Source organism: Platichthys flesus, chromosome 17, assembly GCF_949316205.1.
Source record: "Platichthys flesus chromosome 17, fPlaFle2.1, whole genome shotgun sequence".
Lineage (NCBI taxonomy): Eukaryota > Metazoa > Chordata > Actinopteri > Pleuronectiformes > Pleuronectidae > Platichthys > Platichthys flesus.
The window spans coordinates 2,765,908-2,791,652 of record NC_084961.1 but is presented as its reverse complement, the minus strand read 5'-3'; the positions used below and the strand labels follow the sequence as shown (position 1 = coordinate 2,791,652).

The 25,745-nt window shown below is 42.7% G+C and overlaps 3 protein-coding genes across 7 annotated transcripts; 1 reads left to right on the top strand and 2 right to left on the bottom strand.

The window, feature by feature from the left end:
- Nucleotides 1-261: 261 nt before the first annotated feature.
- On the bottom strand, nucleotides 262-4,755 carry LOC133972079 (nucleolar protein dao-5-like). Of its 4 annotated transcripts, none has more exons than XM_062409297.1 (13): nucleotides 4,429-4,755; nucleotides 3,586-3,648; nucleotides 3,372-3,488; nucleotides 3,169-3,279; nucleotides 2,781-2,897; nucleotides 2,165-2,290; nucleotides 1,993-2,091; nucleotides 1,763-1,909; nucleotides 1,543-1,674; nucleotides 1,317-1,454; nucleotides 1,085-1,222; nucleotides 862-1,005; nucleotides 262-775 (listed from the first exon to the last, which is right to left on the bottom strand). In XM_062409297.1, the coding sequence occupies exons 1-13, from the start codon at nucleotides 4,478-4,480 to the stop codon at nucleotides 702-704; spliced, it is 1,458 nt and encodes a 485-aa protein (XP_062265281.1). In that variant the 5' UTR covers nucleotides 4,481-4,755; the 3' UTR covers nucleotides 262-701. The 4 variants fall into 4 exon arrangements, with proteins under 4 accessions (XP_062265281.1, XP_062265282.1, XP_062265280.1 ...); XM_062409298.1 differs by having other exon boundaries at nucleotides 262-778; nucleotides 1,317-1,439; XM_062409296.1 differs by having other exon boundaries at nucleotides 262-778; nucleotides 4,429-4,753.
- Nucleotides 4,756-5,267: 512 nt separating this feature from the next.
- Nucleotides 5,268-12,023, bottom strand: LOC133972431 (lysine-specific histone demethylase 2). The gene is made up of 21 exons (XM_062409889.1): nucleotides 11,839-12,023; nucleotides 11,562-11,698; nucleotides 10,865-10,986; nucleotides 10,686-10,775; nucleotides 10,355-10,466; nucleotides 10,146-10,259; nucleotides 10,029-10,067; nucleotides 9,674-9,866; nucleotides 9,407-9,591; nucleotides 9,096-9,266; nucleotides 8,932-9,006; nucleotides 8,700-8,834; nucleotides 8,429-8,600; nucleotides 8,154-8,281; nucleotides 7,834-7,965; nucleotides 7,624-7,698; nucleotides 7,367-7,483; nucleotides 7,159-7,284; nucleotides 6,869-6,991; nucleotides 6,641-6,793; nucleotides 5,268-6,493 (listed from the first exon to the last, which is right to left on the bottom strand). Exons 1-21 carry the CDS (start codon nucleotides 11,852-11,854, stop codon nucleotides 6,410-6,412), a joined length of 2,499 nt encoding a protein of 832 aa, XP_062265873.1. The 5' UTR covers nucleotides 11,855-12,023; the 3' UTR covers nucleotides 5,268-6,409.
- Nucleotides 12,024-13,108: 1,085 nt separating this feature from the next.
- On the top strand, nucleotides 13,109-21,357 carry LOC133972987 (cilia- and flagella-associated protein 69-like). 2 transcript variants are annotated; one of them, XM_062410635.1, is made up of 23 exons: nucleotides 13,109-13,404; nucleotides 14,093-14,152; nucleotides 14,238-14,303; nucleotides 14,661-14,770; nucleotides 14,853-14,929; nucleotides 15,164-15,331; nucleotides 15,657-15,809; nucleotides 16,046-16,223; nucleotides 16,393-16,516; nucleotides 16,611-16,659; nucleotides 16,750-16,871; nucleotides 16,956-17,190; nucleotides 17,760-17,924; nucleotides 18,000-18,115; nucleotides 18,303-18,421; nucleotides 18,629-18,710; nucleotides 18,881-19,073; nucleotides 19,517-19,645; nucleotides 19,806-19,882; nucleotides 19,960-20,157; nucleotides 20,449-20,535; nucleotides 20,663-20,746; nucleotides 21,099-21,357. In XM_062410635.1, the coding sequence occupies exons 1-23, from the start codon at nucleotides 13,330-13,332 to the stop codon at nucleotides 21,258-21,260; spliced, it is 2,829 nt and encodes a 942-aa protein (XP_062266619.1). In that variant the 5' UTR covers nucleotides 13,109-13,329; the 3' UTR covers nucleotides 21,261-21,357. The 2 variants fall into 2 exon arrangements, with proteins under 2 accessions (XP_062266619.1, XP_062266620.1); XM_062410636.1 differs by having other exon boundaries at nucleotides 13,110-13,404; nucleotides 15,164-15,262.
- The last annotated feature ends 4,388 nt before the right edge of the window (nucleotides 21,358-25,745 follow it).

The window sequence follows — 25,745 nt, the reverse complement described above, 5'->3', positions numbered from 1 at the left end:
TTATTAGATGAATATCATATCTGCAGTTGGCACAGTGCTATATTTGAATATGTGCTGTTATTGGTAATATTTATTCCCATGTGGCAACAGAAAGCAGCAAGAACAATGATCAACATTTACTATTTAACAAATTCATGTGATTTGACACAAAAAACTGGATGATGAGTAAATTCATAAATCGACCGTTTAATGAAGATGACAGACACTGATGAAGAAAATAATAATTAAAGTGTGTGGAAAGACAACCGACACAGAGACGGATCCATCTGAGCAGTTTAATCCATCCCTACAGATTTCCACTGCCTCATGCCGAGTGTACACACAATATGAAAACAAAAATATACCGAACATCAACAAGTGTTAAAACCAGAGGAAACAGCCAATGCAAATAAAAAGGCACCAATAGTAAAACACCCTTAAAGACTGTGCATTTCATCTTTCAGGAACCTGGTCCCAAACCTTAAAACTGGAGTAGAATTACTTAAATAAACATGAATATATTCATATATAAAACATACATCAACTTCATACTGTATAAACACTGACTTCATACTGTATAAACATTAACTGTGATGTTAAGGGATTCATCTTGGGATTTAGAACCTTTTGGTAAATTCCTCAAACTAATTGGTACCAACATCCCAGACCAGAAACTGAAAGGTGCCGATGTGCCTTTTCTTCCACAATGTAACATCTGCTGCTTATTCTTCTCCTGACTCTTCCTTTGAACCCTCTGATTCTTCCTTTGAAGGACTCCCTTCAGCGGCCACGGTTTCTGCTTTGGAGATGAAGAAGAAGGTCAATTTTTAGTTTGAGATTTTAATCGCAGCATCATAACGGCCTTTGTTCTGTTCTCAGTACCTGTTCCGGTTTGGTCCGAGCTTCCCGTTGGCCCGGCGTCGTCACTGTCACACCTCTCCAGTATTACTTTCAGGAGTTTGGTCACCTGAGGGTGTTTAGCTGCTGTGATTAAGGGATCGTTGTCAGAACCGTCACTTGAAGACCCTGAAGAGAACAAGAGGTGTGAGCAACTACGTCTGTCGTGATCTGCTGGTTGACTCGTGTCACCTTCACCAGTCCTTACCTGACACACTCGTCTTTCTTGGCCTCTTTGTGTTCCTCTGGGTCTTAGATTGTGTTTTTGTTTTCCTCTCTTCGTCTGTGTGGTTCTTCTTCACAAGGCTTATCAAGGGTTCGTCGTCTGAGCTTTCATTCGCCGGTTCTGCCAAACAACAGTCACAGTATTGAGGATTCAATCGAATGTATGGGCGGCAAAATCCTCTGTTCTCATCCTGTTATAAAAGCTGCCATGGTACCTTGTTTCTTTTTGGAGGCAGCACCTCGCGCTGCAGTTGCCCTCTTTGTGTTTTTCTTCACTGGTTTCTTCTTATTGGCTGTAAGTTTCGCCAAGGGCTCGTCATCGTCGTCCGAGCTGCTGTCTGAGGATGAAGAGTCTTTACAAACCCAAGAGTTAAGCAACTGAACAACACATAATTAAGTAGAGTTATTTACTTCTGGTCAGTCTAATAAAGTGCTGCACACCTTCTGGTGAATTGTCTGTCTGTTTTGATTTAGTTTTCTTGTCGTTGGCCGGTGCAGGGTTTGTCCTCTTCCTTGTTATTGCTGCCAGTGGCACATCCTCTGAGCTGTCGCTGGATGCCTCTGCATATTTAACTGGAATAAAACAAAATACAGTTTTTTGATCCCGATCATCTCAGATAAACCTTTTAGACATTTTTAGACTTCCACTTTTCACACCCACCTATTTTCCTCGCTGCCGTCCTTTGGGATTTCATGACCGGGCTTCCTTTTCTAGGCGTTCTTTTTGGCTGACGTCTGGATTTAAGTGTCTTGGCAGTTTCACTCAGAGGCTCATCATCCAAACTATCATCGTCTGCGGATTCTGCTTCTGTGTCACAACATAGAATCAAGGGTTCAAATCTCCGTGAGAGGGAACAGCAGCATTCTGTTGGTGCTGCAGGTCGAACAAACCTTTTTTCTTTGTTTTAACAGATCTTTTCGGAGACTTCTTTGCAGCTTTCGAAGACACTTTGGCGATTTTCTTCACAGGCTCATCGTCAGAGCTGTCGGCTGTGTTCAAATGATCAAAACAGTTACATAGAGCAGAGGAACCAAAGTGCCGATGACGTGGTGATGTAACTACCTGTATTGTTGCTGTTTGAGTCGTTAGGTCTGGATGATGCGTTTTCCTTTTTCCCTGATTTCTTAGCAGATGCAAACTTTGTTTTCATCTTGATCAGCTGCTCGTCATCGGAGGAGTGATCAGACGCTGCAACAGGAGACGATACAAACAGACACGTTGGCCACATTCTTCTTTCAAAGGTCAAACTACATCAGTTTGAACGTACTTCAATTCGTCCAGTTTAGATTTAAACACACTCGGGAAAACATCTCTAGGATTATTTTATATTCAATTCCTGCCAGTAGATCCCTTTGACCTGAATCTTACACACTGGACCTTTTAATAAAGAAAATTAATCTAGAATAGGAAGAGTCTTTGCTGCTCCACCAAACTGTGGGGGTCACTGAGGGTCACTGAGTACCGACTCTCTCGGCTACCAAGACTTCTGCACATGCCAGAGTTACCTCTTCTAAACTTTCTTTTTAGCAGAGGGTGTAATCACTTCACACTTTCTCTTTTGGAGGCACTGAGAAAAGCTTTAGTCGATCTCTATGAGGGTCTGTTTGTCGGAGCTTTTCACTCCAGATCAATCGATAACATCAGCAGTCAGTTAAAAAACGTGTGTTGACTTAATCACCTGCAATCTTTTTTGTGCCATTAGATCGGGATGATCTGGATGATGCGTTTTCTTTTTTCTCTGGTTTCCTTGTTTTCATCTTGACCAACGGCTCGTCATCTGAGGAGGGATCCGATGCTGCGACAGGAGAAGATACAAAAAGACCACATGTTTGAAAAGGTCACACTACCTCAGGTTGACAACATGGTGCTTCACGTGGCCTCAAATGCAGAGGAAGTTTTTAAACAAATGTCCTAATGTAAACATCCTGTTGCTGCTTTAATTACATCCTTTTAAACTGTCTATTGTTTTAAGTGAATGAAATAAAATGTAGCACCGCAATAACATTTCTTTTTATGTTTGCCGCAGGGGGAGTGTTGAGTTCTTATCACTTCCAAAGTGTGCTGACCTTTCTTCTCTGTATCAACAGATTTTTTAGGAGGCGCTGAGAAAGGCTTCTTTGCCGTTTTGGTGATTTTAACGAAAGGCTCGTTGTCAGAGCTGTCCTTCGATTCCGGATCTGAAAGAGGAGCAAGAGCAGAACATGTAGGGGATTCGCTCCAGACACGGATCAGTCGAGTTAATAACACACGCATGTGGTGATGTGCTCACCCGCTTTCTTTTTTGTCCTTCTGGATCTGGATGCGTTTGCTTTTTTCACAGGTTTTTTAGCCGCCAGTTTTGTTTTCTTCTTGATGAGCGGCTCATCGTCGGAGGAGTGATCAGAAGCTACAACGGGAGAAGATTCAAACACACAGATTTAGCACCTTTTGCTTTTGCTAGAATAAATATTCGACTTATGATTGGCTCGACTGTTTCTCCTCACTGTGCCTGCTTTTCAGGAGTTTGGAAAGAGGTTCAAAGTCCTCAGAACTGGGGCTGTCCTTCCCTGTCGTCGGTCAGAGATACAATGAGATGAATGAGTTAAACAACATGTCGCGGTTCCTCTGGTAAATCTGAACTGAAGAGTTCTAGAGTTCATTTGTACCAAATTAAGAGATTTTTAGTTAACACATCCTGATTTTACTGTAGTTTACAGTAAATGTTCTCAAGTACTCAGAGTCAAGTGTTTGATATTGACCAGGAACAAGCGTGGGATAAAATATCGCCACCACCTCTCAAGGATTTAAAAGTAATAATATTTACTATGAACAAGTTATGAGTGATATGATGACCTTTACTCAAACATTCAACAGTAAAATCTTCTGAAACTTGACATAAACACGGGGGGGGGGGGGGGGGGGGGGGGGGGATATGTCAAACTGAACAAGAGTGGGGTTAAATATCTGTGTCAACTCTTATGGATTTATAATATATATATTTAGAATGAGCAAGTTTTGAGTAATATAATGAAATAGATGCCAACATTGTGATTAATTTCCGTTTAAAAAAACATAAAGAATATTCAATTCCATTATTCTCAAACCAACACTTCCATGGTTTCCACAAACTACCACAGGACGGGACGGGGGGATCCCCTTGTTTACAGCAGCAGAGATGTTCGTGTTCGAATCCCATGTTTGAATTTAAAAAAGAAACCATGCTCGTGTTTGGATTTGATCAGCGTGAACTCCTCCATCTTTGTTTGCCCCAACTTAGTTCAGCTCGCGCACATCTGGCTCCTCGGGCAGATGTTTCACAGAACGCACATCCCGGATCCTCTGTTTACCTGCGGCGTCTTGTGGCTCGGTGCTGGGCGGGTCACGTGTGCTAACGTCCATGTTGTTGATCACTGTGACTTTTCTTATGTCCTCTTCATCCAAAAGGCGCCAACTGAGCCTGTCCGCTGTTAGCTTCTGCTGCTGTTAGCTTCACTATCCAGCTGTTGTCACGAGCCGCGTCTCCTCCAGATGTTCTGCTCCGTCAAACCACGGTCACGGCACAGGGAGTCAGGGCGCGCGTTTAAAAAACCAGTTCCTCCAGTACGAGCTGTTCATTCCTTCCAGTTCGCGGTGGCTTTGTTTATTTCCGTCCCCGCGTTGGAGGAAGGCGCTCGGGCGAGTGTTGATGACGTGTCGTGCCGTCATTGGTTCACGGACTTCCTAGTGACAAATCTAGAGGGAAATAAATTCCTGTTTTATTATGAAACTTTGTTTATAATCAAAAACTGGCCAACAAAAATTCCCAAAATTGAAAAAGTAAGTATAACACATTTATAAGAATGCAAAAAATAAATAATAATTCTACTAAAAAGTCAGAAAAACTAACTACTTTGGATCAGTAAAGCTTGTTTTGTGTTTTCATATTTTAAAGATTCTTTGTGCATTTTTAAATGAGATTTAAATACTGTGAAGAGTGGTGAATGTATTATGTCTTGTATAATATATAATGTATAATGTTCTACGCAAGTGCTAATTATTAGATGAATATTCATATCTGCAGCTGGCCCAGTGCTCTGCAGATATTAAAGTAGAGCGACTCATTTATGGACTCATTCGATCCATAAATATGAAAACATTAATTTGAAGATGTGGATCTTCTTCCAGAGTAAAACCAATTAGCTGATGGTGGCAGTTCAAAGCTCAGTTTATTACACAAGTACAAGATAAATATTGAAGCACTGTGATGTCAGCCAGACGGGACATGATTCTAGATTCTCACACAGATCTGACTCTACATGTAAAGCATTATTAGTCAACATCGGTCAAAGACAGTGAGGACGTCGCTGTGCTGATTAGCCCCCCCCAACAACTAAGGTTCAGTTTGAATTCAAGAGCAAACACAAGGGAAATAGGAAGGATTTACTTTCCTCCTTTGGTTGTTTGTGTGACCTTTTTTAAACAATGATATTCAAAATTGTACAAATACATTATTATGTTTCTCTAGGTGATAAAATCCTGATCAAATCCCTGAGAAGGTAAGTAAGGGGACGATCTAGTGTCTTCTGATCATTGTCATCAACAAGAGGAATTTAACTGACACAAACTATTCATTTCTTTTTTTCAAATCAAATCAATGCTATAAATAAAAGTGCTATCGCAGAAGGACTAATAGTAAATATCTAACCTTTCATCCCGTTCACTAAACCATTTGTACCAACACATATATCACATGCAAAACAATGCAGTTGTAAAAAACATTGGTAGGCAACTCTCAACGAAGATTTAGTTTTTAAACATTCCTGTATCATCTCTTGAAACTTGATCCCTGGAGATTAAATCTTATTCAGGTCGATGCATGATTAGAAAACGGAGAGTTAACCAATGTTTCATGCAGCCTCATGTCTTCAAATGAACATTTAGAACCATTTCATTACAGAAGTGCTCACGACACCAACCGTAAAACTCAAGATAAGATCACCCTGCTCTCCAGCCCAGTGGAACCTGGCAGAGCCTCACAGGCATCATCACACAGTCCACCTCCTTAGCTACGATGGTGTTTTGCTTCTTGTCGCCGACTTAAATCCTTTTGACAGCTGGTTTGTGACATAAATGAAAATCACTCGTTCAATCGTGTGTTAAGTGTGTGGAGCCGGGACCTGGAGAGCTGGAGTTCACGGTGTCTCGCTGATCAGACAGACGACAGTGTAGTGAAACGTCATGTGGAGCGACTAAGGGAACACAGTCAGAGTTGAGTACCGGTCTGTGTGTCAGTGAGCGACCCGTGTGTGTGTCCATGCTGGTGCTGTTGAGTGATCTGGTGCTGACAATTTACATAGCAGCCATCTTGCTGGCCTCTCGGACCCCACTGAGGTAGGCTCCGGTCACAGTCTGAGGGAAGTGTCTGTTGGTGGCCTGGTAACAAAGATGGTAACAACCACATCAATTAAAACCTGTTTCACTGCAAACAATTAATTGACTTGTCATAGCAGGAGGAGCACTGCTGTTATGGATAACGTGCTATTTTGCTTTTTATAAATCGACTTTTCTTAATAATATTACCTCGCCAGCAAAGAAGACTTTGCCCTGAATGTCTTCAGCAAGGATATCATAGGCCTCTCCACTGCCGCCTGTCTTCACAAAGCTGTAGGACATCTGGGACCAGATGTCTTTGCTCCAATGTGTGACAAAGAAGTGTATCGGCTCCGGGACGTCCTGACAAGAAGAGAATAACAACAGAGATCAAAAACACACACACAAAAATGTAATTGTATAATGTGATGTCATTACCTGTTCTTTGAAAAGTTCACGCAGAACTTTCATGCACTCATCAACCACCGCCTTGTCCTCCAGGTCCCGAACAGCAGGGACGGCATCCCCAGTGATCACTGACATGAGGACAGCCTGCTTTCCCTACAGACACAGGCACACAACCATTTAAGCACAGTGTAATCATGACAGGAGGTCAAACCTATATACTCATGTGTCTTGCTAAGATGCTGCTTACACCCAGATCCCCTCCTTCTCTCATGGTCAACACAGAAAGAAGAACTTGTTTATTATAGAAAAGAGAAACAAACCTGTGGATCCATGTCATAGAAGACGCTGAACATGCCTCTCTTGTCGGGAGCCGGTGGGATGTGACCAAAGTAATCAGCCCCTTGGATTTTTTTGTCCCAGAATCTGTACGGGAACTGAAGAGCGATCTGCAGGTGGAGACACAGATGTTTTATCATTTAGCCACACACAGAGAAAGTGAAACTAACAGACACCTCAAGCAGATTTGACCTTTTCTATGATGCCAGCTCCCAGACTGTGGATTGCTTTCAGTTTCCTCTCAGGAAGTGGAGGGTTGAACTGAATCAAATTCTTCTGCAGCAAAGTCAATGGGACTGTAACAAGAACCTTAAAGAGGAAAGAACATTAAAGTCAAAATAAACTAAAGTCATTAAGAATAAAAAGATTTAGCTTAGTTGGAATTCTCTAAGTCTTTATTGATAATATAGATCTTGCAATATCATGTTGAAGAGTCTTTATGTTTTTACCTTCTGTGCCGTCCACTGGGAGCCATTGGAGGAGGTAACTCTGACAACGTCACCTGAGTAGTCAATGGCCTGAACCTAAAATTTAAATAAAAAGTACATTTAATGCAGTATTCAGTACACAACTTCATACTCTAATATAATGTAATGCAGGGCAGGTCAATTACGTGTTAGTTTAGAAAAAGAAAAAAGTAAGTAAAAAGTCAAACCAACCGGACACTTTGTGCGGACGTCGAGGGCCTCGGCCAGTTTGTGGAGTAAGACGGAGTAGCCCTTATTGAGTAAAGTGTGGTCTCCTGAGAATTGGGCAAAACACTCGTTGTGATCCCAGGATCTTGCTGATACCTACAAACAAAAGTTTTATCATATTAATATATGAGCAGAATGCAGACAGTTCAAAGGGACTGAGGGGTTTTCCAGTTTCCAGCCTGAACATCCTGTTCATCAGAACACATCAAGAGACTTTCTGTTCATAACGAAACTCAGACAGGAAAGAAAAGTTGCAGTGTTTTTAAGTTTAGATTTTTCCAGACCTGGTCTAACATGCTTCCGCAGCCGTACTCCAGGTTGCTGAGGTGAAACTGAAGCACCTTCTCCTCCAACTCACTAAACTGGATCCCAGACTCCTGCAGAAAGTTCTTCTTCACCTCCTGGACTTTTTCTGCAGAAATAAAATCATACTAATACATAAAAAATACATCCCAAGTCAGTTCTCTGCAAGAAGGCCAATAATGACTCTTTCCTGATCATATAAAACGTTTGAATCTTAATTTCAAGTGACATGGAGCTTGGTGAAACGGTTCAGCACCTCCCAGTGGTGTGTCCTGGTTCTGGGACTTGTCCTTCCTCCACTCTGCCACCACGTCCAAGATGGCGTTAAAGTGGAAGTCCATGCGCTTGTCAATGGCCGGGTCAGTAACCTGTCCTCCCTCCTGGAAGAGGTCACACCGCTCCCCCAGCTTGTGCATCTGGATGCCCATCTGCATCAGAGGAAGGATGAGGGAACAAATAGTTAATAGAATAAATATCATGATCAAAATATAGCAAAGTATTTTGGGTCCATGCACATTAATTCTTACCTGTTCACACATCAGGGCAACGGGGTTATTTACACAACCATTGACAATTTGTGCTCCTCGGCCCACAGTGACGCCCAGAGACGCATCGTCCCACACTCGACCTCCGATCCTCTCCCTCGCCTCCAGCACCATCACCTGTCAAATCAAAAGGAGATAAAGGATGTGACCTTGTGACCAGACAGAAGTGTGAAGATGTGAAAATAAGAATCCAAGTTAAGTGAAGTATTTTAACCTGAGTGCCAAAGTTTTGCAGCTGCCGGGCAGCAGCAAGTCCTGAGGCTCCGGCACCGATGACGATAACGTTCTTCTGTAAAAAAATAAGATGTTGGAGGACGGTGAGCTTTTAACACAAAATAACTTATCACAAATATGTAGATGTGAGCGGTCGACACTCACAGCCCGATGGCTTTCGGGGAGGAGCGGCTGTTTGACTGCCAGCAAACCCGTGTTGATCAAACCCTTCCTGGTCATGAAGTTGAGCACCCGGTCCATCTCCTGCACGCAGCGCACACGCACCAGCCCCCGGACAATGATGTGCTGGGCACATTTCTGAGAGGTCAGCATCTCCTTTAAGATAAATAGAGAAATTATCTCAACTGCTTGTTGTTTTATGGGAACAATGAGATATTTAAAAAGGCAGAAAAACATTAGTAAGGAATGTAATTCCTGGTTCAATAGATCGGTGTTGGCCGATGTCAGCTGTGTACCTTGCAGTTCTTGTGCCAGGAAGCCAGGATAAGGTTACGCAAAGCCAAGTACATGGTGGGATCCCGGGAAAACTCTGGAAACTCGTAAAGCTCATCCAGCTCCATCATGTCCGGCCGCACACACAGAGCCTTGCCACACTCATTAGGCTGATAGAAGGGCTGGAAGTACGGACACAGACCTGGAACTAAAGGATACAATTATGATGAGTCTACCACATCGTGCCTTGGACTGATGTCTCTAACTTTCTCCTGCACTCACAGACTTACTTTGTGGCGGTACAGCTCGGCAGTGATCGGCCCTCAGGTCGTTCAGAGACATGTTGCTGGGAGAGCCTGAGGGACTCATTCCCACACAGTCGGGGTAGTAGGCAGCGAGGAAGGGGCTGGCTGGACTTTCTTTAAACAGTGGCGGCAAAATCAGCATTGAGTGCCACCAGCTGTCGGTCACCTCAGCTACTCTCTGAGAGAATAAAGGAGCTTGGTGTTAAAGAGAATCGAAATCAATCCATAATCTTTAAATCACACATAATAGATGCATAATCAGTTGATTTAGACTCTGTATAAATCTGCAGACTGTTCCTTATCTGCTATGATCTGTGATGGGACCATCACCAGCTCTTACCAGGTCCTCTGGTTGGGAGCACTGGTCCGGTCCTTCACTCTGTTGAGAAACAAACAAGGTTATTACAACAACAAAAGGTCACTGTGTCAATGCCTCGTTTTTCAGTTTCCTGTTCACCTTAATGTTGTTGAACTTCATTCCACAGCGATATGATGCTGCTAAGGAAGGAGTGAGTTGGATCTCCTTAGTCAGCTGACGCCACTTCTTACACTCCGGTTTGGTGCATTGAACCTGAAAGTAACATGTGAACTTGTAAAATGTATGGAGGACTCAGAGATGCCACATTCAGCAGTTTGACAGGAACCAGGATGGCAGCGTCCACGTACCCAGAACGGCAGCTGCTGATCGGCCATGAAAGCTTTAAGACTGGGCTCACTCTTCCCATTACTCGTCCACACCTTCTTCCACGATGCAAAGGTCTCATATCCGTCTTTGTGGCTGAAATAAGAGAAAGTTAATAAAATGTCATCTATTACAAAAAAGGTGAGCCTGCTCTGAGATTTACGAATTGCCAAACACTAAAATGTCTGACTTATACTCTTTAGACAGAAACACCTGAATGAATACAACCATGATATGTTGATATATCATGAGAAATGATTTCCCAAGATGCGGTTCAGTATTGCACTGACGATATTTGTTCTCCATCAACATTACCTCCTGTAGTAGTGATCGAAGCATTCATTGCAGAAGTGTTCACCACAGGACAGATGATACCATCGAGACGTGTATCCGTTCTTAGCACATCTGAGAGGAGACAGCAGAACGAGCTCCTGTCAACCAGCACGTGACTGAGTTAAATCTTTTTACTTCTGTTTTACCAAGAAACCTCGTACCTCTCGTTTGCGCTCGCGAAACACACGGGGTACGTGGCCGAGCATCCAGCCTTCTCACACTTTCTGTACTTCTTCTCAGACTGATCGTCCTCTTCCTCAGTGTCTGTAGCTTTTCTCTTGCTCTGGAAGAGAGTGTTGAGAACAAACTTAACTGCAGTGGAAATTTGCAAACTTAAGTAAAAAGGTAATTAATAACTAAATCTGCAATATTAACGATTATAAACAAGAGGGTTATTATAAACGCCATAATATATACAATGCAAACAGGATTGTGCATAAAATGATGGGGAAAGTAGAAAGACAAATTAAGTAATGAATTTTTTATATGAAATTACACCCTTTTGGCAGATAAGATGAAATGAGATGAGACTTATTGATCCCACGGCAGAGACATTCACATGTTACAGCAGCAGACAGAGGAAAAGACGAGAGAACACATGAAAATATCAAATACAAATAAAATACATGGAATATGCACCTTCATTTACACATTTCACTACACACAGAATATTATGTGTAAAGAGAAGCACCTGAGTAAAGCTGGACGAGGCTGTATCCTGTATTTGTTAAGTACGAGATATAAAAGGCAGGTATGGTATATAAATATGTATAAATACTCTCACATACTGAGCGTGTCAGTCAGAGTATTCAGGCTTTTTGACTGCCCGGTGGAACATGGCTGCTGCTCAGTTGTTACCTGTCCAGGTGGCGGGTTGTTGGTTCGCTTCACCCGGACGTTGGTCTGCCTCCCGGAGGAGCGCACGGTCTGGCTGTCCCCCTCCCCGGAGCTCCTCTTCCTGGCCCGCCGGGCACCGGAGGCGCTCCCGCAGTAGTCTGCACAATCACGACAACAACAACAACACACATGTGGCGTTAGCGCGTGAACACAGAAGAGGACGAACGACCGAGACCTTTAAACCGAGCGATCCGCGTCACGTTTAGCGATTAGCAACGAAGCGGCATCGAACACTGACCTGTGTCTGACAGCATGGCCGCCCCGCTCGTCACCAGCCCCGGGACCACTTCCCGTTCATGACAGTTTCTGCGAGGGGGTTGATTGTGTGAGTGAAAATGGTTCGATTCCTTCTATTGTTGGTTTGCTGCTGGTTTCCCCACACCCCCTCCGCGCTGTTGTTGATAGCAGGATACCACTTCCGGTTGCTGACAGGAAGTAGGCGTCTTGTCAGGGATTTGGGCCGCGCCGCTCGCCGTACTACGCTGTCACCCTAGCAACGGGGGCACGCTGAGGAGAGGCAGCAGCTCACGTGACAGCGGCAGCTCGCGGAGCCACTTCCGGTGGCAGCAGAACGTGTTCGTGACCCATTCAGGAGATTATAACTCATTAGTGAACATTAATAACTTGTTATTGTTCATCATGGAGGGTTGAGACGCTGCGTACAGTTATGGTTTCCTCCCCTCCCAGTTCTGCTGTCAAAAAACCTTTGAGGACATCATCATCACTTTTCCCTTAATCAATGTGCAACAAGTGACAAGTCGACACTTCACTGCTTTAGTATATATACAATCTGGTATTTCCATACGTGTATTTTTGTTGCTTATTGTGCATATCTTTCTTCATCTGATTCAATATCTGCTTGATTTGTCTGCAGATATGCAAATCAGACCAGTCACTTCAACCCAGTCCTCACTATAATACCTTTGCTGTCGTTGACACATGTAAAACCTGCTGTTTGTGTCTGTCATTAAAGCTCTGTCGCCCTTTTTAAAGTTTGATTATAAACATCTACCATCACTGACACAATATGTTTTCATCACAAGAGACAATGCTATAATTCAATGCTTTAATTTAGGTATTATGATCTGCATTTGCACAAATTACTTAAAAATAAAACCTGAGTTGAGATTTTTCTTGAAATTACTGGTTAGAATGGAAAGTATAACTAACATTTAGCTTCCATATCAGCACATTTCACTTTATTAGACAGGATAAACCTTTCTGTATCCATATTGCCATCCACGGTGTCATTGTCAGTTAACTGAATTATATTAAATACTGAAGACATGAGAATAAAACTGGGTTCAAAAGTGGTGGGTCAGTAGCTGTTTGTTGTGTTCCGATTGTGTCTTGTTTACGCACTGATGCTTTTACATTGTAGAAGCTAATAATTCATAACAAATATTTTGCCTTTAATCAGTTTGGCAACCAAGTCAACAGAGGCAGCTGCCAGTGGGAGTTTCTGTTGACACCGGAAGTGTCTCCACGAGCTACCGCTGCCACAATCTGAGTTCGTCCCCTTCGCTGGACGTCGATCTGGACTTTATCTCACCTCGAAACGAACCAGGTCCGAGTTAAAGTCGCTCCGGGGCTAACCCGCACTCTAACCCGGGTCTGTGAGTGACGTCACTGAAACCCAGAGGACATCACAGAGAGCGATGAGGAGTCAACGGTCGCGTTCGCTCCTGAAGTGAGAAGATAAATTATCATTTCCTGACTTTTTCCCCAAATGGATTCAGGGAAAGTTGTACAGAGAAAGAAACCGGAGATCCTCAGAGCAGCAGACATGAGGCAGCACCAGGAGGTAAACACTGGGCTTATATTCTTACTATACTGGTGCAACTCTACTGTTATTGATACCTTTCTGTTTAATCAAGTTTATATCATATTTAAATGTGTCTTTCTTTATACTCCTGTGACTCTTCTCTTATTGTCTCTGTGTTTGAAGTATATCGCTGAAAATTGCCTTGTTTGGTTTAAAGAACAAATTAATCTTTCAGGTTTTATTTTGAAAACTAGACCATCACAAACTAATATTAATACAATCATAAAATAAGTGTTGTATATTAAAGAGCCCTCATTTAAAAAATGCACAACAGGATTAAACAATATGTGATCCAAGGCTCCAGATAATAATAATAATAATTTGGTTTTCTCCATAAAAGAAATGCACCAATTAATGAGAAAAGATTATTTCTCTGTGACCTTTAAATTCAAGGGGTATTAAAATGACACATTAACACAAGAATCCAAAAAGTCAATGTCAGTATAAGTCAATATAAATTTAGATTTTTAAAGAATCAATGCAAAGAAAAATAAATCACATTTTAGATATAGGCAGATTCGGATTGGAGAATATTTTGACACGTTCTCAGAAGACCTATAACAAATTCATAAATCAGAGTGTATCTTGTGGTTGAGTCACTAAAGACAAGTCATTATAAAGACAGTAGTACTTTTAAATACTGTGGAAACTGTATTTGTCTGAACAGGTCAGTGCCAAAAGTCTGGATTCAACAAAGGTGATTCGTCTGCTTGAAGATCCGCTGACGGTCAGTTGAACACCCACTGGTTTTTTTTGTGTTGGTTTTAAGTGATTGAATTGAATTATACTGTTTATTCTGTTTTTTACTGAAGGCTAATTTGAAGGAGAGGCACCTTTTTGTCCTGAAGAAACTATTGAAGAGAAGCCAAATTGGTTTCGTATCCTTTCCCCTGGTTATGATGTTCTGAGCTCTCCCCACGAGGTCGGCTTCTCTTTCCATGAAGCCCTTATCTCTTCACGTCTGATTACATGAGGTGTCACACACACGACAGCAGATTGTCAAAGTTTCCTCATTAATGTTTCCCGGTGCAGTGATGGAAATAGATCCTCTCTCATGCAACCTGCACACGGAGCCAAAAGCTGTTCCCAAGGCTCTAATTTACCTCTGCGTCTCCGTGTCTGTCAGCATTTTGCCTGATCTGAAATAGTCCCATCTCTTATGATGACTGATTTGATTCTGTGCATGAGCAAACATCTGCTGAAAATTGGTGTTAAACGTCCTGAGCTGTTTCCAGCTGTTGAAGGATTTGAAAGACGTCACTAGAATTCTCAATATCTGTGCTGAGAAAGTGAATGAGCACCCTGAGTATCTGCCCATATTGTGTGAGGCTCTTAAAATCTGCAGGTAAGAAAGTTAATGCTTATATTTCCACCTATTTTCTCATGAGCTCATCTGAGCATCTAAGTGTTGCTGTGCCTCCTCTCAGATTTCCCTTCCTGAAAGAGAAAGCATCTGACGAGCTGAACTACGCTCAGGACGTCATAGAGTTCATCTCCCACTTGGGTAAACTTATTAAACTGTCATAGCTTGGTCACTGCTCTTATATTACTGCTCATATTTACATTTAAAACTACATTTGTCAATTTATGTTATTCTAGTGGTGATTGTTATGGTGCATTCATGTTCTCTAATGGTCTCAAAATGCTATAAATGGATATAACAAACCTGTGATATCCTTCATATAATTTGTACTTTTGCTTCTGGAGACGTGACTGACAGACGTGTCTCTGTCCACAGGGTGTCTCATGAGGGTGTCAGACGCCGAAGTGAGACAACAGATAGTTGAAACTGTGAAATCATTCTACAACCACGTGGCTCCCAAACATCTGCACGACGGTACGGACAGCGCCACCAGGAAGAAGCCTCGGACTTTAAGCTCTAACAGATTTTCTAGACTTTCACTAAGTGAGACTCTCTCATGGCTCCTGTGGTGGCGTCTGTCTGTTTTATTTATTTCATCATTTCTTTTGTCTGAATAATGGTAAACTTCGCAAATAGTTATTTCTTTATAATTTTGAGTTATTGGGGGTTTGTTTGTGTTCTACTTGTTCTCACTATCCTATCAAGATAAACAATTATAATGATAGTGAATTCAATTACTTTCAAATGCATCTTTCTGTTCTAACATTCATATTTTTTTTCATCTTCTCTTGGTTTGTTTTATTTCCTCAGTGTTTCCAGGACTTTCTGGTCGTATGTCATATCTGATAGAGCTTTCTTCTCTGTGCAGGTCTCCAGTCAACCTCCCCCGGCTACAGGCTGCAGCTGCTGGAGCTCAGTGACGTGGCCCAGACGCTGCTTCTCTCCATGAGCACTCTGGAGAACCAGCCCACCATCAAGCTGCAGCTCCTGAAGACCCTTCAGATCCTCTCAGGCTCCTCTGGTCAGTAACTGGTTTTCACTGAGGGGAGGGAGGGGAGGAGGGGATGGGTTGGGCCTGTCAATTCAAGCAGACGTCCTCCCTCATTAGACGGAGCTGCCAGCCCTCGAGAGCATAATGCAATAAATCGAATCAGATAACAATGAAAACAGTGATTTTAAGAGTCCTTGTGTCAATGTCAGCAGGTCAATGAGTTGTTCTTATAAATAATCACCTCTTATGTCATTTTACATCCGCAGATATGAACTGTGCTTTAATGCTGAATGCACGTGGAGCCGAGACAATCTGTCTCCACATGAACGAGCCCGACCCGTCCGGTGAGGTCCTGGTCCACTCCTCAGAGATCCTCTGGAACCTGCTGGAGAGAGGCAGCAAGGCCACGGTCACCGCTCAGCTCAGCAGCATGGAGTGCACTGTGTAGGCATCTCCTGAGGTTCTCCGGTGTTTTCAAACATGGAAGAATCGGGATTAACCATTTACTTATCAAAACTTTCTAAATCATCTTGGAATGTTAATAACAGCTCAAGGAAGTCAACACAACATTTAAAGTTGAAATAGGTTTTGTGGTCTCTTCATTTCTTCTTAGATCCCTGAAGGAAGCGTTCTTCCACCAGCTGATGAGCGGCTTCCAACCTTCAGACCTCCAACTCAGAAACGATCTGCTCGTGATCACAACTCTCATCGCTGAACACCCCAACCATCTGCTCATTGTGAGTCCGGGACAGACACTTAGCAGAGCAATGAAGTGAGATGACTTTACGTTGTGTTACTGCTACAGTCTGACATGATGTCTCTCATTTTCAGGAGAGTCTATTTGCGAAGCAGCTCATGGTGTTCGTCACATTTCCTGAGTGTAAGACAACGGTTTTCCTATAAATCAATTTCAGTCATGAGTTCAACAGCAGCTTTCTTACTAACAAGCTTTTCTTTATCTGTATTTTAGTGAAAACTCACAATTCCCTGGTTCGCAACTTCAAACTCAGCTACAACAGCGAGGACTTGAAGATGAAGAAGATGCTGTTGAATCTGTTGGTTTTGATGTCAAAGGATTTGGCCGCGCTGCAGGTCAGTCACAGTCTCAGTCAGCAGCTCTGTAAGTTGATAGAATCACTAGAGTGTGAACGTTTGCTCCGTGCTCTCATCGCTCAGCTTTACAGAGAGGAGCAGGTGATGCTGGCCCTGCTGACGCTGGTGAAGCCACCTGCTGCCACCACGGCTGGGCAGCGATCGGGTGGGCGTCACTGGTCCTCCATCCAGCAGGAGGAGCTCCAGCTGCAGGCACTGGCCACGCTGGCCACCATCGCGCCGCTCATGCTGGACGAGTACATGGCATGTATGGGAAACGCACGCCTGCTGCTCCTGCTGGACTGGTGCACGGGGCAAGGTGGGCAAGCAGGGGGGGGGGGGGGGGTCCCGTATCTGAAAGGTCAAAGGTCATAGAGCAACATCCATGCACTTTAACACCATGGGTCTGAGTGTATTTCAACTGCTGCCATAGTGACACCACTGCGTTCATCCCACTTTGACTATTTTCACCTCCAACTCTTCAACTCTCAGCTTAACTGCTTTCGTCCTCAAGACTTCAAATGACAGTTTACTTGGTTTTATCTGTAAATCTTCAACTGACAGTTTAACTGCGTAGCTGCCCCCCCCCCCCGACCGTACTTCTATGTTTAAAACTCACTTGACAGTTCAGCTACTTCTGTCTCTCGAACCCAAACTGACAGTTTAACCACCCGAAAGATCAACTTGCTTTAAAAATTCAAATGACAGTTTAACTGCTTTCCTCTCTGACACTGACAGGTACTTAAAAGTATTTCATTTGCAGTATCCTTTTAAGTGTTTTGGTTCTTACATACAAACTACATACATTAAACTCGTTTTCTAGATTAGACCAAACAATCCTTCCACCACCAGACATTAAACCCATTATATTTTCCTATTTTGTTTCAGATTCCTACTTTGGTGATTGTCACAGCTTCCACGGCACGGGAGGCCGAGGCAGTAAGAAGGCTCAGATGAGGCACTGCATCAGAGTTCTCAGATCGGTGACGTCTCTCGGTGAAGAGTCCGTCCTCCAGGACCTCTGTGACCAAGGCACCATCAGTCAGCTCATGGGTGAATTAAGTGAAATCGCATCATGTCACTGAGTGTCATCAGCAGAACGAGGTTGGAACCTTTGTGTCTCCTCAGGGATTTTGATGCAGATGGAGGCGAGTCCCGATGAGGAGGATCTGGTGACGCTGGAGATAAAGTCCGACATTCAGCTGATTCTTTCAGCGCTGTGTGAGAACGACATGCACCGGAAGGTGAATCTGCCAGAAAGGAGTTTGAATTACTTTTATGCCATTATTAAAACTACTCAGAGGATATTGGTTATTTGTGAGAATCCCTTTCTTTGGACATTTGGTTGGATAGATGTGGTCCTGGCTCAGACCCTGACATGTCCAGGTACAGTGTCAAATCGTACCTAACGTGTGTGATGATCTGCCACAGGAGCTGTTCGGGGCAGAGGGAGTTGAGATGACAGTTCATTTCCTGAAGAAAGGCCCGGACAAGTTCTACAGCGGCCTGGGTCACAACAAGCTCATCCTCTCCACGGTCGACTGTGTGTGGTCAGTTCACCTGGAACTCAACAAACTCTGATATGATGATTAAAACCACTCAAAGACGTGTTAGGAATCAGCACAGCTCCTGCGTTCTGTCACTTCTCAGCTTTATAGATTCAAATTGTGTAAATGTTGTGTACTCTGGCAACTTGTTATTAATTTCACACCCAGACGACTGAGATAATTTCTGTGATTTGTTTTGAATCCCACCAGGTCCTGCATCGTGGGCTGCTACACCACAGAGGATTATTTCCTGGTTAAAGAAGGAGTGTTTCTTCTGCTGGACTTGCTTGTTGTAAGTTTTCGATTTCCAGCTGATTTACTCTCCAGTTTCCTCCAGTGATTATGTAATGAAAACACCTTTAAGTGGCTCTGGGTGAAAGGTGTGAGCTGTCTGTCAGTGTCCTCATGCAGCTAGAGAAAATATAAACCTCAGTCTCTTTGTGTTGGGTGTATCTGTCTCAGTTGAGCCCGAGGTGTGTGCACGCCATCGTTCTCGCCACCCTGTTGGAGTTATGTGACAACCCCAACACCCTGACTCACATCCTGAGCTGGAGGGACGAGGGCGGGCGGACAGCGTCCAGTCTCCTGCTGCAGCTGTGGAGGCTGGAAGAGGAGGAGCTGGGAGTCACCCGAGACCAACACGGAGGGATAGCAGGTCTGCAACTACACAACTACAACAACACAAAGGGGTGTGATGCATGTTTTTCTACATAGAAATACAGTTGAACTCACTATTTTCAGTAGTCAGCGTTATCCAGAGCAGCTTATATCATCACAGATCAAATGAAGATACACACAAATGCGAGAGTTGTTTCTGAAGTAACACTTTACCTGTTTTTCAAATTAGATTACACACAGGAGACTCACACATTTGTCATTAATATTTCAGACAGTGCAAGAAAGCGTTTAATGCTTATAATTATGGGATGGAGACAAAACACATTCACTCACATGAGTGGTGAAAACAAAGGAGTTGAGCTGGTGGGTCTAAGGTCAGGCAGGCCTTAAGAAATCTGGACCAAAAACATCTTTATTCAGGATTTGTCATGAGTGATCATTTTGTTATTGGTATTTTTCTGTCTCTCTGATTTTTTAAAGATCCCCAGAGGCTGGTCCTCAGGTGTGACCAGGAGGACACCCAGCTGTTGTCGAACACGCCGAGTGCAGCAGTGATGGAGATATCAGAGAACCTGCGCTCGAAGATTTACTCCATCTTCTGCAAACTTGGTAAAAACGAAAAAATCGAGGTTACAGATACATTGTCAGTCCCTTGCCACGATGCAACGTGTGGTGGTGGTGTTTGTAAGAAAGAGTGAAGAGCTCAGGGATTTTACTTTGGTCTGATTTTATAAATATAGATATTTTTAAATGCTTGTCGCTCTCCCAGGTTTTCTGGACCTCCCCGGATTGTCAGCCAAAGATTATGTGACTCTGGGCATCATCAGGAGATATCTGGACTTTAAGGTGCAGGAAACCCCATCTCACAACTTGACGTAAACTCAAGAGCTGCAATAGTCTGAACTAACCCTGTGGTGCTGTAGGTCGGTGAGGTGTGGGAGGAGGTCAGCAGGGAGCTGGTTCTGGACGGCGTGAGGCCGATCAGCCCCGACCAGGAGTCTCTGAGCCGAATCTGTAAGATCCCAGAGGACACCGCCAGGAAGGTGATGATGGAACAAATCAGCATCCTGGAGCAGCAGAAGAAGGAGGAGGCTTCTGAGGAGGAGATCGTGTACACAGAGGTGTGGACAATCTAACACAACACACAGCAAACACACAAAGAGCAGAGAAGCCATGAGTTACATGAAAAGATTATTTCATGTGTGGATCCAGAAATTCTTCTTGTGTCCTGAACTAATGCTCAAACATTAATAGAGAACATCTGGCTCATGCTTCTCAACCTTGTCTGTTAGTTTTAAATTTGTACTTTCTTGTAAGTTTCAATCACTGGACGTTTTCATCAGAAGACATCTGTCTCATGGTTTGGACTGTTTTGATAACTTGAACTTTTTGTGTCATATATTTCCTCACAGATAAAGTCTCACTTCAAACAACGGGAGCTCACAGCGAAGTCTTGGGACAGTTATGTCTCCAAAACCTCGAACCATGAAGTCCTGAAGGTTGTACATTTGATATTTGCTGATATAACCTCAAAATCTGATGCACTATTATACAAATATATTTCAATAACCCTGTTTTCATTCTCATCAGTAACCACTGTGCTGTTTGTCTTGTTTTCCTGTACAGGAGGTAAAAGCCCAGAGGAAGGAAGACATGGAATCATCCAGACCCAAACGAATGGAGGCGGATCCTGCGGTCCATCCTGCAGAGGTTTGTCACCGACACATTTACATGACTACACAGATTGTGCGATCAGGTTTGCAACACAATGTCTCAGTCATTTGTTTGTAGAAGATAAAACATGAAGATTAGGAGAAGTGAGTGTAACTGGTCTTTAGTTACTCAACACATGAGCAAAACACTAGGAAATACAAGCAGAGATATAATGGAAATTAGAAAGATTATATTTGTATAAAATGTGTCAAATTAATGGTTACTGTCTTAAAAGAGCAGAAAACTTGTTTGAAATAAATTGACAAAATCAAATAAATGAAAAGCGCATCATTGCTGAGTTAAGGATTCCTCCTCCCTGATGGTTCGTGTGTGTTGGTCTGTGTCGCAGCATTTCATTGGGCAGGTGATAGACGCAGAGAGCTCTGAGGCTCAAGCAGGAGTGAAGCTGACTATGACCAAACCTCTGATCCAGAGTCCAGGTCCGAACCCGGAGAAACCAGCCGCACGAGACCCAGAGCTCTTCAGCTCCGTGTCGGTCAAAGACGTTTAACACAAGAACTTTACTGCACTTTTATTTCACAGATTTATTTTTCATTTAAAATCCTTAACAGAGCCAAATAAAGATTACATCAACACATTTAAAAGGAGCTATTGTTTGTATTTTATATTTTAGACGTGTCTGCAGATGTTGACGTGAAACAGCAGCAGATGCAGACGTGATGTCACTTGATGTTGTGCACAATCAGCACCTTGTAGTCTGGTCCAGCTCTCTGCCCTTTATACACACACACAGTTGCAATAAACTAGATTTTTTGTTTGATGACATGTTATATTTCAGCGTATCTGATGCACAGTACATCTGTTCAAATCTATATATATTTAATAGATAAAATAAAATTAAAGTCAACATTCTGAGGCATTTTCAGATGCAGAATTTAAGCACTGAAAACTCTTGCTGTCGACATATTCTCCCCACAATCATCTGATCATTAAACTTAAAATGACAATGCTTATTTATGTCTGTGGTTTTTTGTCCTCCAGTGTGCTGCCTGTATAAAACCAGTGAAGCACCAGTGAGACCCTGAACCAACAATGTGGCCTCATAAAAAAAAAACAGAAGCTTTATGTAACAGCAAAATAACAACAACACTAATTGACTTTCAATACGAAAAACACCATTCGATCTATTAATGTCCAGTAAAGGGTCGACGCTCTTATCCCAGGCTACAGATCTTTGTATTTTGGGATCTACTTCCCCTTGAAGCTTTATTTTCTTGCAGTTGTTTTAAATTATTTTCTGCAGAGTGTTTTCTTTATGAGGAGCTTACGTAAGTCGCTGCAGCGCATTAACACAAATGTCCGTTGGAGCGTGCAACCTGCTGCACGGAGCCCTCTCTCCTGCTCTCACCCTTTTTACTGGCTGGATGACCAAATCATCTCTGACAGGCCGAGCTTTTCATGCAGCCCTGTGAGTGTGTGCGATCATGTGTGTGTCTGTGTGTGAGTGTGTGTTGAGCCCATCAGACTGGGACTTCACAAAGGAGCAGGGACACACAGGAGCCTCCTCAGTTGGACAGGCTGCCACTGTTTGTTCCGGCTTCGCATGGTGTCGGTCTGCTGAGCTGCTGCAGCGGTCGGTGAAGCGCAGGGTGAACGTGGGTGCTGCTGCTGCGTCTGGATCCCTGCTGGGCACTGATCACATCCCCGAGGACCCGTCACCTGCAAACTGTGAGACAGACTCTTTACTGATGGTTAGAGACACTCTGGTGCAACTGAGAGGACAAAACTTTACTTATTTAGCCTTAATAAACACTATGAAAGCACTTAATCATCATAGTAACACACCTTAATGTAGTTGTTAGAACATATAAAGATAGTTTTTAATGTGTTTAATGGATAGTATTTAAAATGAGTACTTAATAACTATGAAGACATGTATTACTCAATTGTGTTTTTCTATATTGTCAATGTTCTGTCAGTACAGCAGCCTCCACTTATAGATATAACGGTTATAAATGTTGACGGATACATTATAAACACTTCTTATCTGATTTTAACTTAAAAGTGTTTGTGTTGTGTTTTAAAATGTTCTTGCATTTATTTGCACTGCCTGGATACATTTATAAATTTAATACAAGCAACAATTTCAGTCGAGAATGCTTAAACAACTTTATGCACCTTATGGCTGTAATATAAGGTCGAGCTTATATGGGATAAAGGGAGTATTTGTATTTGCTGTGATCATTGCATTCCTAAATACAAATAATAAAGTGCTTATATGTTTAAATTTACTTTTTCCTAGACAGTGAGGAGTGAAAAGTTTAATTTATTTCATGACTTCTTCATGAAGTTCTCCCCCAAACGACCCCAAGATAGATCTCAGGGGTTGAGACATGATTAGTGAAGGAGACGTTTATTATTATCTGCTTTAAGTAGGAAGGTCGAGAAGCTCCGGCAGCAGAAATGATCATCAGACTGGGAAGACTGACGCCAGGTTACTTCCAACTCCTCCAGGTTCGTGTCTGTGACTCAGTGACACTTCGATTTCCTCATCAGCTTCACTGCTACATTTCATTTTCAATTCATTGTCTCGCTTGTATCTCGGTGAACTGAAAAGGATGCTTTCACTGAGAAACCATTTTATTTCAGCGGTTATCAAAGAGGACAAACAGACACAGGAAACAGAACTGAATGAAGACTTTCATAATTAATATTTTACAGGAAGCTGGTGGAGCTCCTCTCTGGAGGTTAGGTTACATAACATGTTCAGACTCCACCTCACAGCTCGTGTTGTTTGCTGCTTAAATGGGATGTGAAGGTTTATTTCACATTAAATTCTCATCTCTCATCTATCAGCAGAAAAACATACTGTTGATTATGATCTGTGATTAATAAAGAAAATAATCAGAGGGCATATTTATTTTCTTTGCCACCATCCAACAAGAACTCCAGTTGGAGTTTCCTGTCCCCTTAAAGAAATGTTATGCAACTTTTTGTACCTAATAGCAGCTTCAGATTACCTCTGATGGTTCAGTGACTGTGAATGAGGAGAAACACCTTGACACACTGTAATCTACATGAGAACCTTTTAAACACTTGGAATCTGAGCCCAGTTACACAGTGTTGCTTTAACGCCTCAGTGTGGAAGATGTTTTTAAACGGTGGCGACACCCAGTGGTAAGAATAGGACACTTATGTACGGCCCACCACCGTAATAACCATATTTTTGTACATGTAATAATCCCCCAAATCCTGAACATGGGGCCTGATGTGTGTTAACTACAGTTGGTCTGCTTGTGTCTGTCCCGTCTCCAGCGGCAGGTTTCTGGTGAGGTCCGCATGCAGCCGCAGGGCAGCTTCCTCGACCCCATCGCCGTGATGATGGCCTCAGTCGGGACGGGCCTGTGTCTGTACAGCTCCAGACAGATGGCAGAGCGGGTCCAACTCAAACAGCCCCACGCCTGATGATCAATAACAAGCCGCCCCCCCCCCCCCCCCCCCCCCCCCCCTGTCAGAGCTGCTCTGTGGGCGGTTTGACCAAGTGTCTGTCTGAGGAAGTCGGAGAAGGTTCGTGATGGAGGAGTTTGAAAGAATAAAGGTGTTTGTGTCGTCCCTGGAAGGAAACTCGAAGTGAACCAAGAAGAAAGTGTGAGTCAGAGTTCAACAGGAAGATTTATCACACTCATTACTATGATGAATTACTTTCTAAATTAAGGTCGTAATCACAACATTTCTAAGCAAATATAAAGGAACCTGTAGTTTGAACACTGTGCATATTTGGTGTTTTGCACATTTGAACTGTGGCTCTATTTTAACCCAATAAATGAGCATTTCACTCGTCAACAGTCTTCTCAAGTTAAAGACTTAGACTTAATATTAATATTTGCTGAATTTAATAGCAAAACACACAAAGTAATACGTTTAACAAAAAGTACTTACATTTATTAATTAAAGGAAATGTTCTCACAGTAAATGTATTAAAATTAGTCACTTAATTTCCTGCAGAATACTGTTGCACCTTTATGTTTTAATGCTGTGAGTATTTATTATGTGCTATACAAACTGTGAAGAAGCTCCTCTCAACAGGGAATCTTCAGTTCACTAACATATAACTTTAATTTAATGTTTTTACTGTATTTATTAAGAAAGTGTCAAATTTAAATGTCACTATAAACAAATTGGATTGTCATTTTATGTAATTCTCTAATAAATTATGTTCAAAATCATGTTTTCAGTGTGTGGGTGTGTGCAGATTTCTCTACAGTGATATTTCTGGGACATTAAAACAAATGGTGGTTTTCAGTCAGTTTCCAAAGTGTCGCTGGGTCTCCGGCGTCAGTCACGTGGAAAAGTTGAGCAGGAAGCTGAAACGTCGGGTGACTGCACAAACTGTACAGAGCGGCTCATGTGAATGAATCTCTCCGGGGGGGGGAGCTGCTGCCGATGAGACACTGAGATAAAAGTCCACGTGTTCTTTAATGTATTCTTTGTGTCCACAAGGTGACATGTGTTTACAGTTATTTGCCTCTGAGAAACACCAGTTGTTGGTTTTCAGCTCATGTCACCTGCAGATTCATTTTTCCGCCTGTCGACCAAACAGAGACGGAAATTTAACTCTGTCGGAAACAGCCTCCGATGTTGGTTTAACTAAATCTTTGCTCCTGGGGACGGACAGAGACGTTGAAAGAGAACGTGAGAGCTGTGAAATCCTTTGTTTACTCTGAAGAGAAACAATGGAAGCTACTTCTAATAACAAGTTTTCAAAACTCACTAGTCTCATAACAGTCTCTAACTTCTTTCTCCCCACATGAAGGGAATTAAGACATTTGACAGAATTAAATCACATTTGGAAACTACAGCAGGAATATTTTTATCTTTCTTTCTTCTTGTTTCTCCTTTCAACGAGCCTTCAGATTAATGGATCTATAATACCCCAGAGGTCAGAGGTCAGAGGGGTCAAACGAGGCCCCTGAGGAATTAACGTTACCACTTTTGATTTTAAAACATCTGAAATTATTTTTATATTTTAATTCTC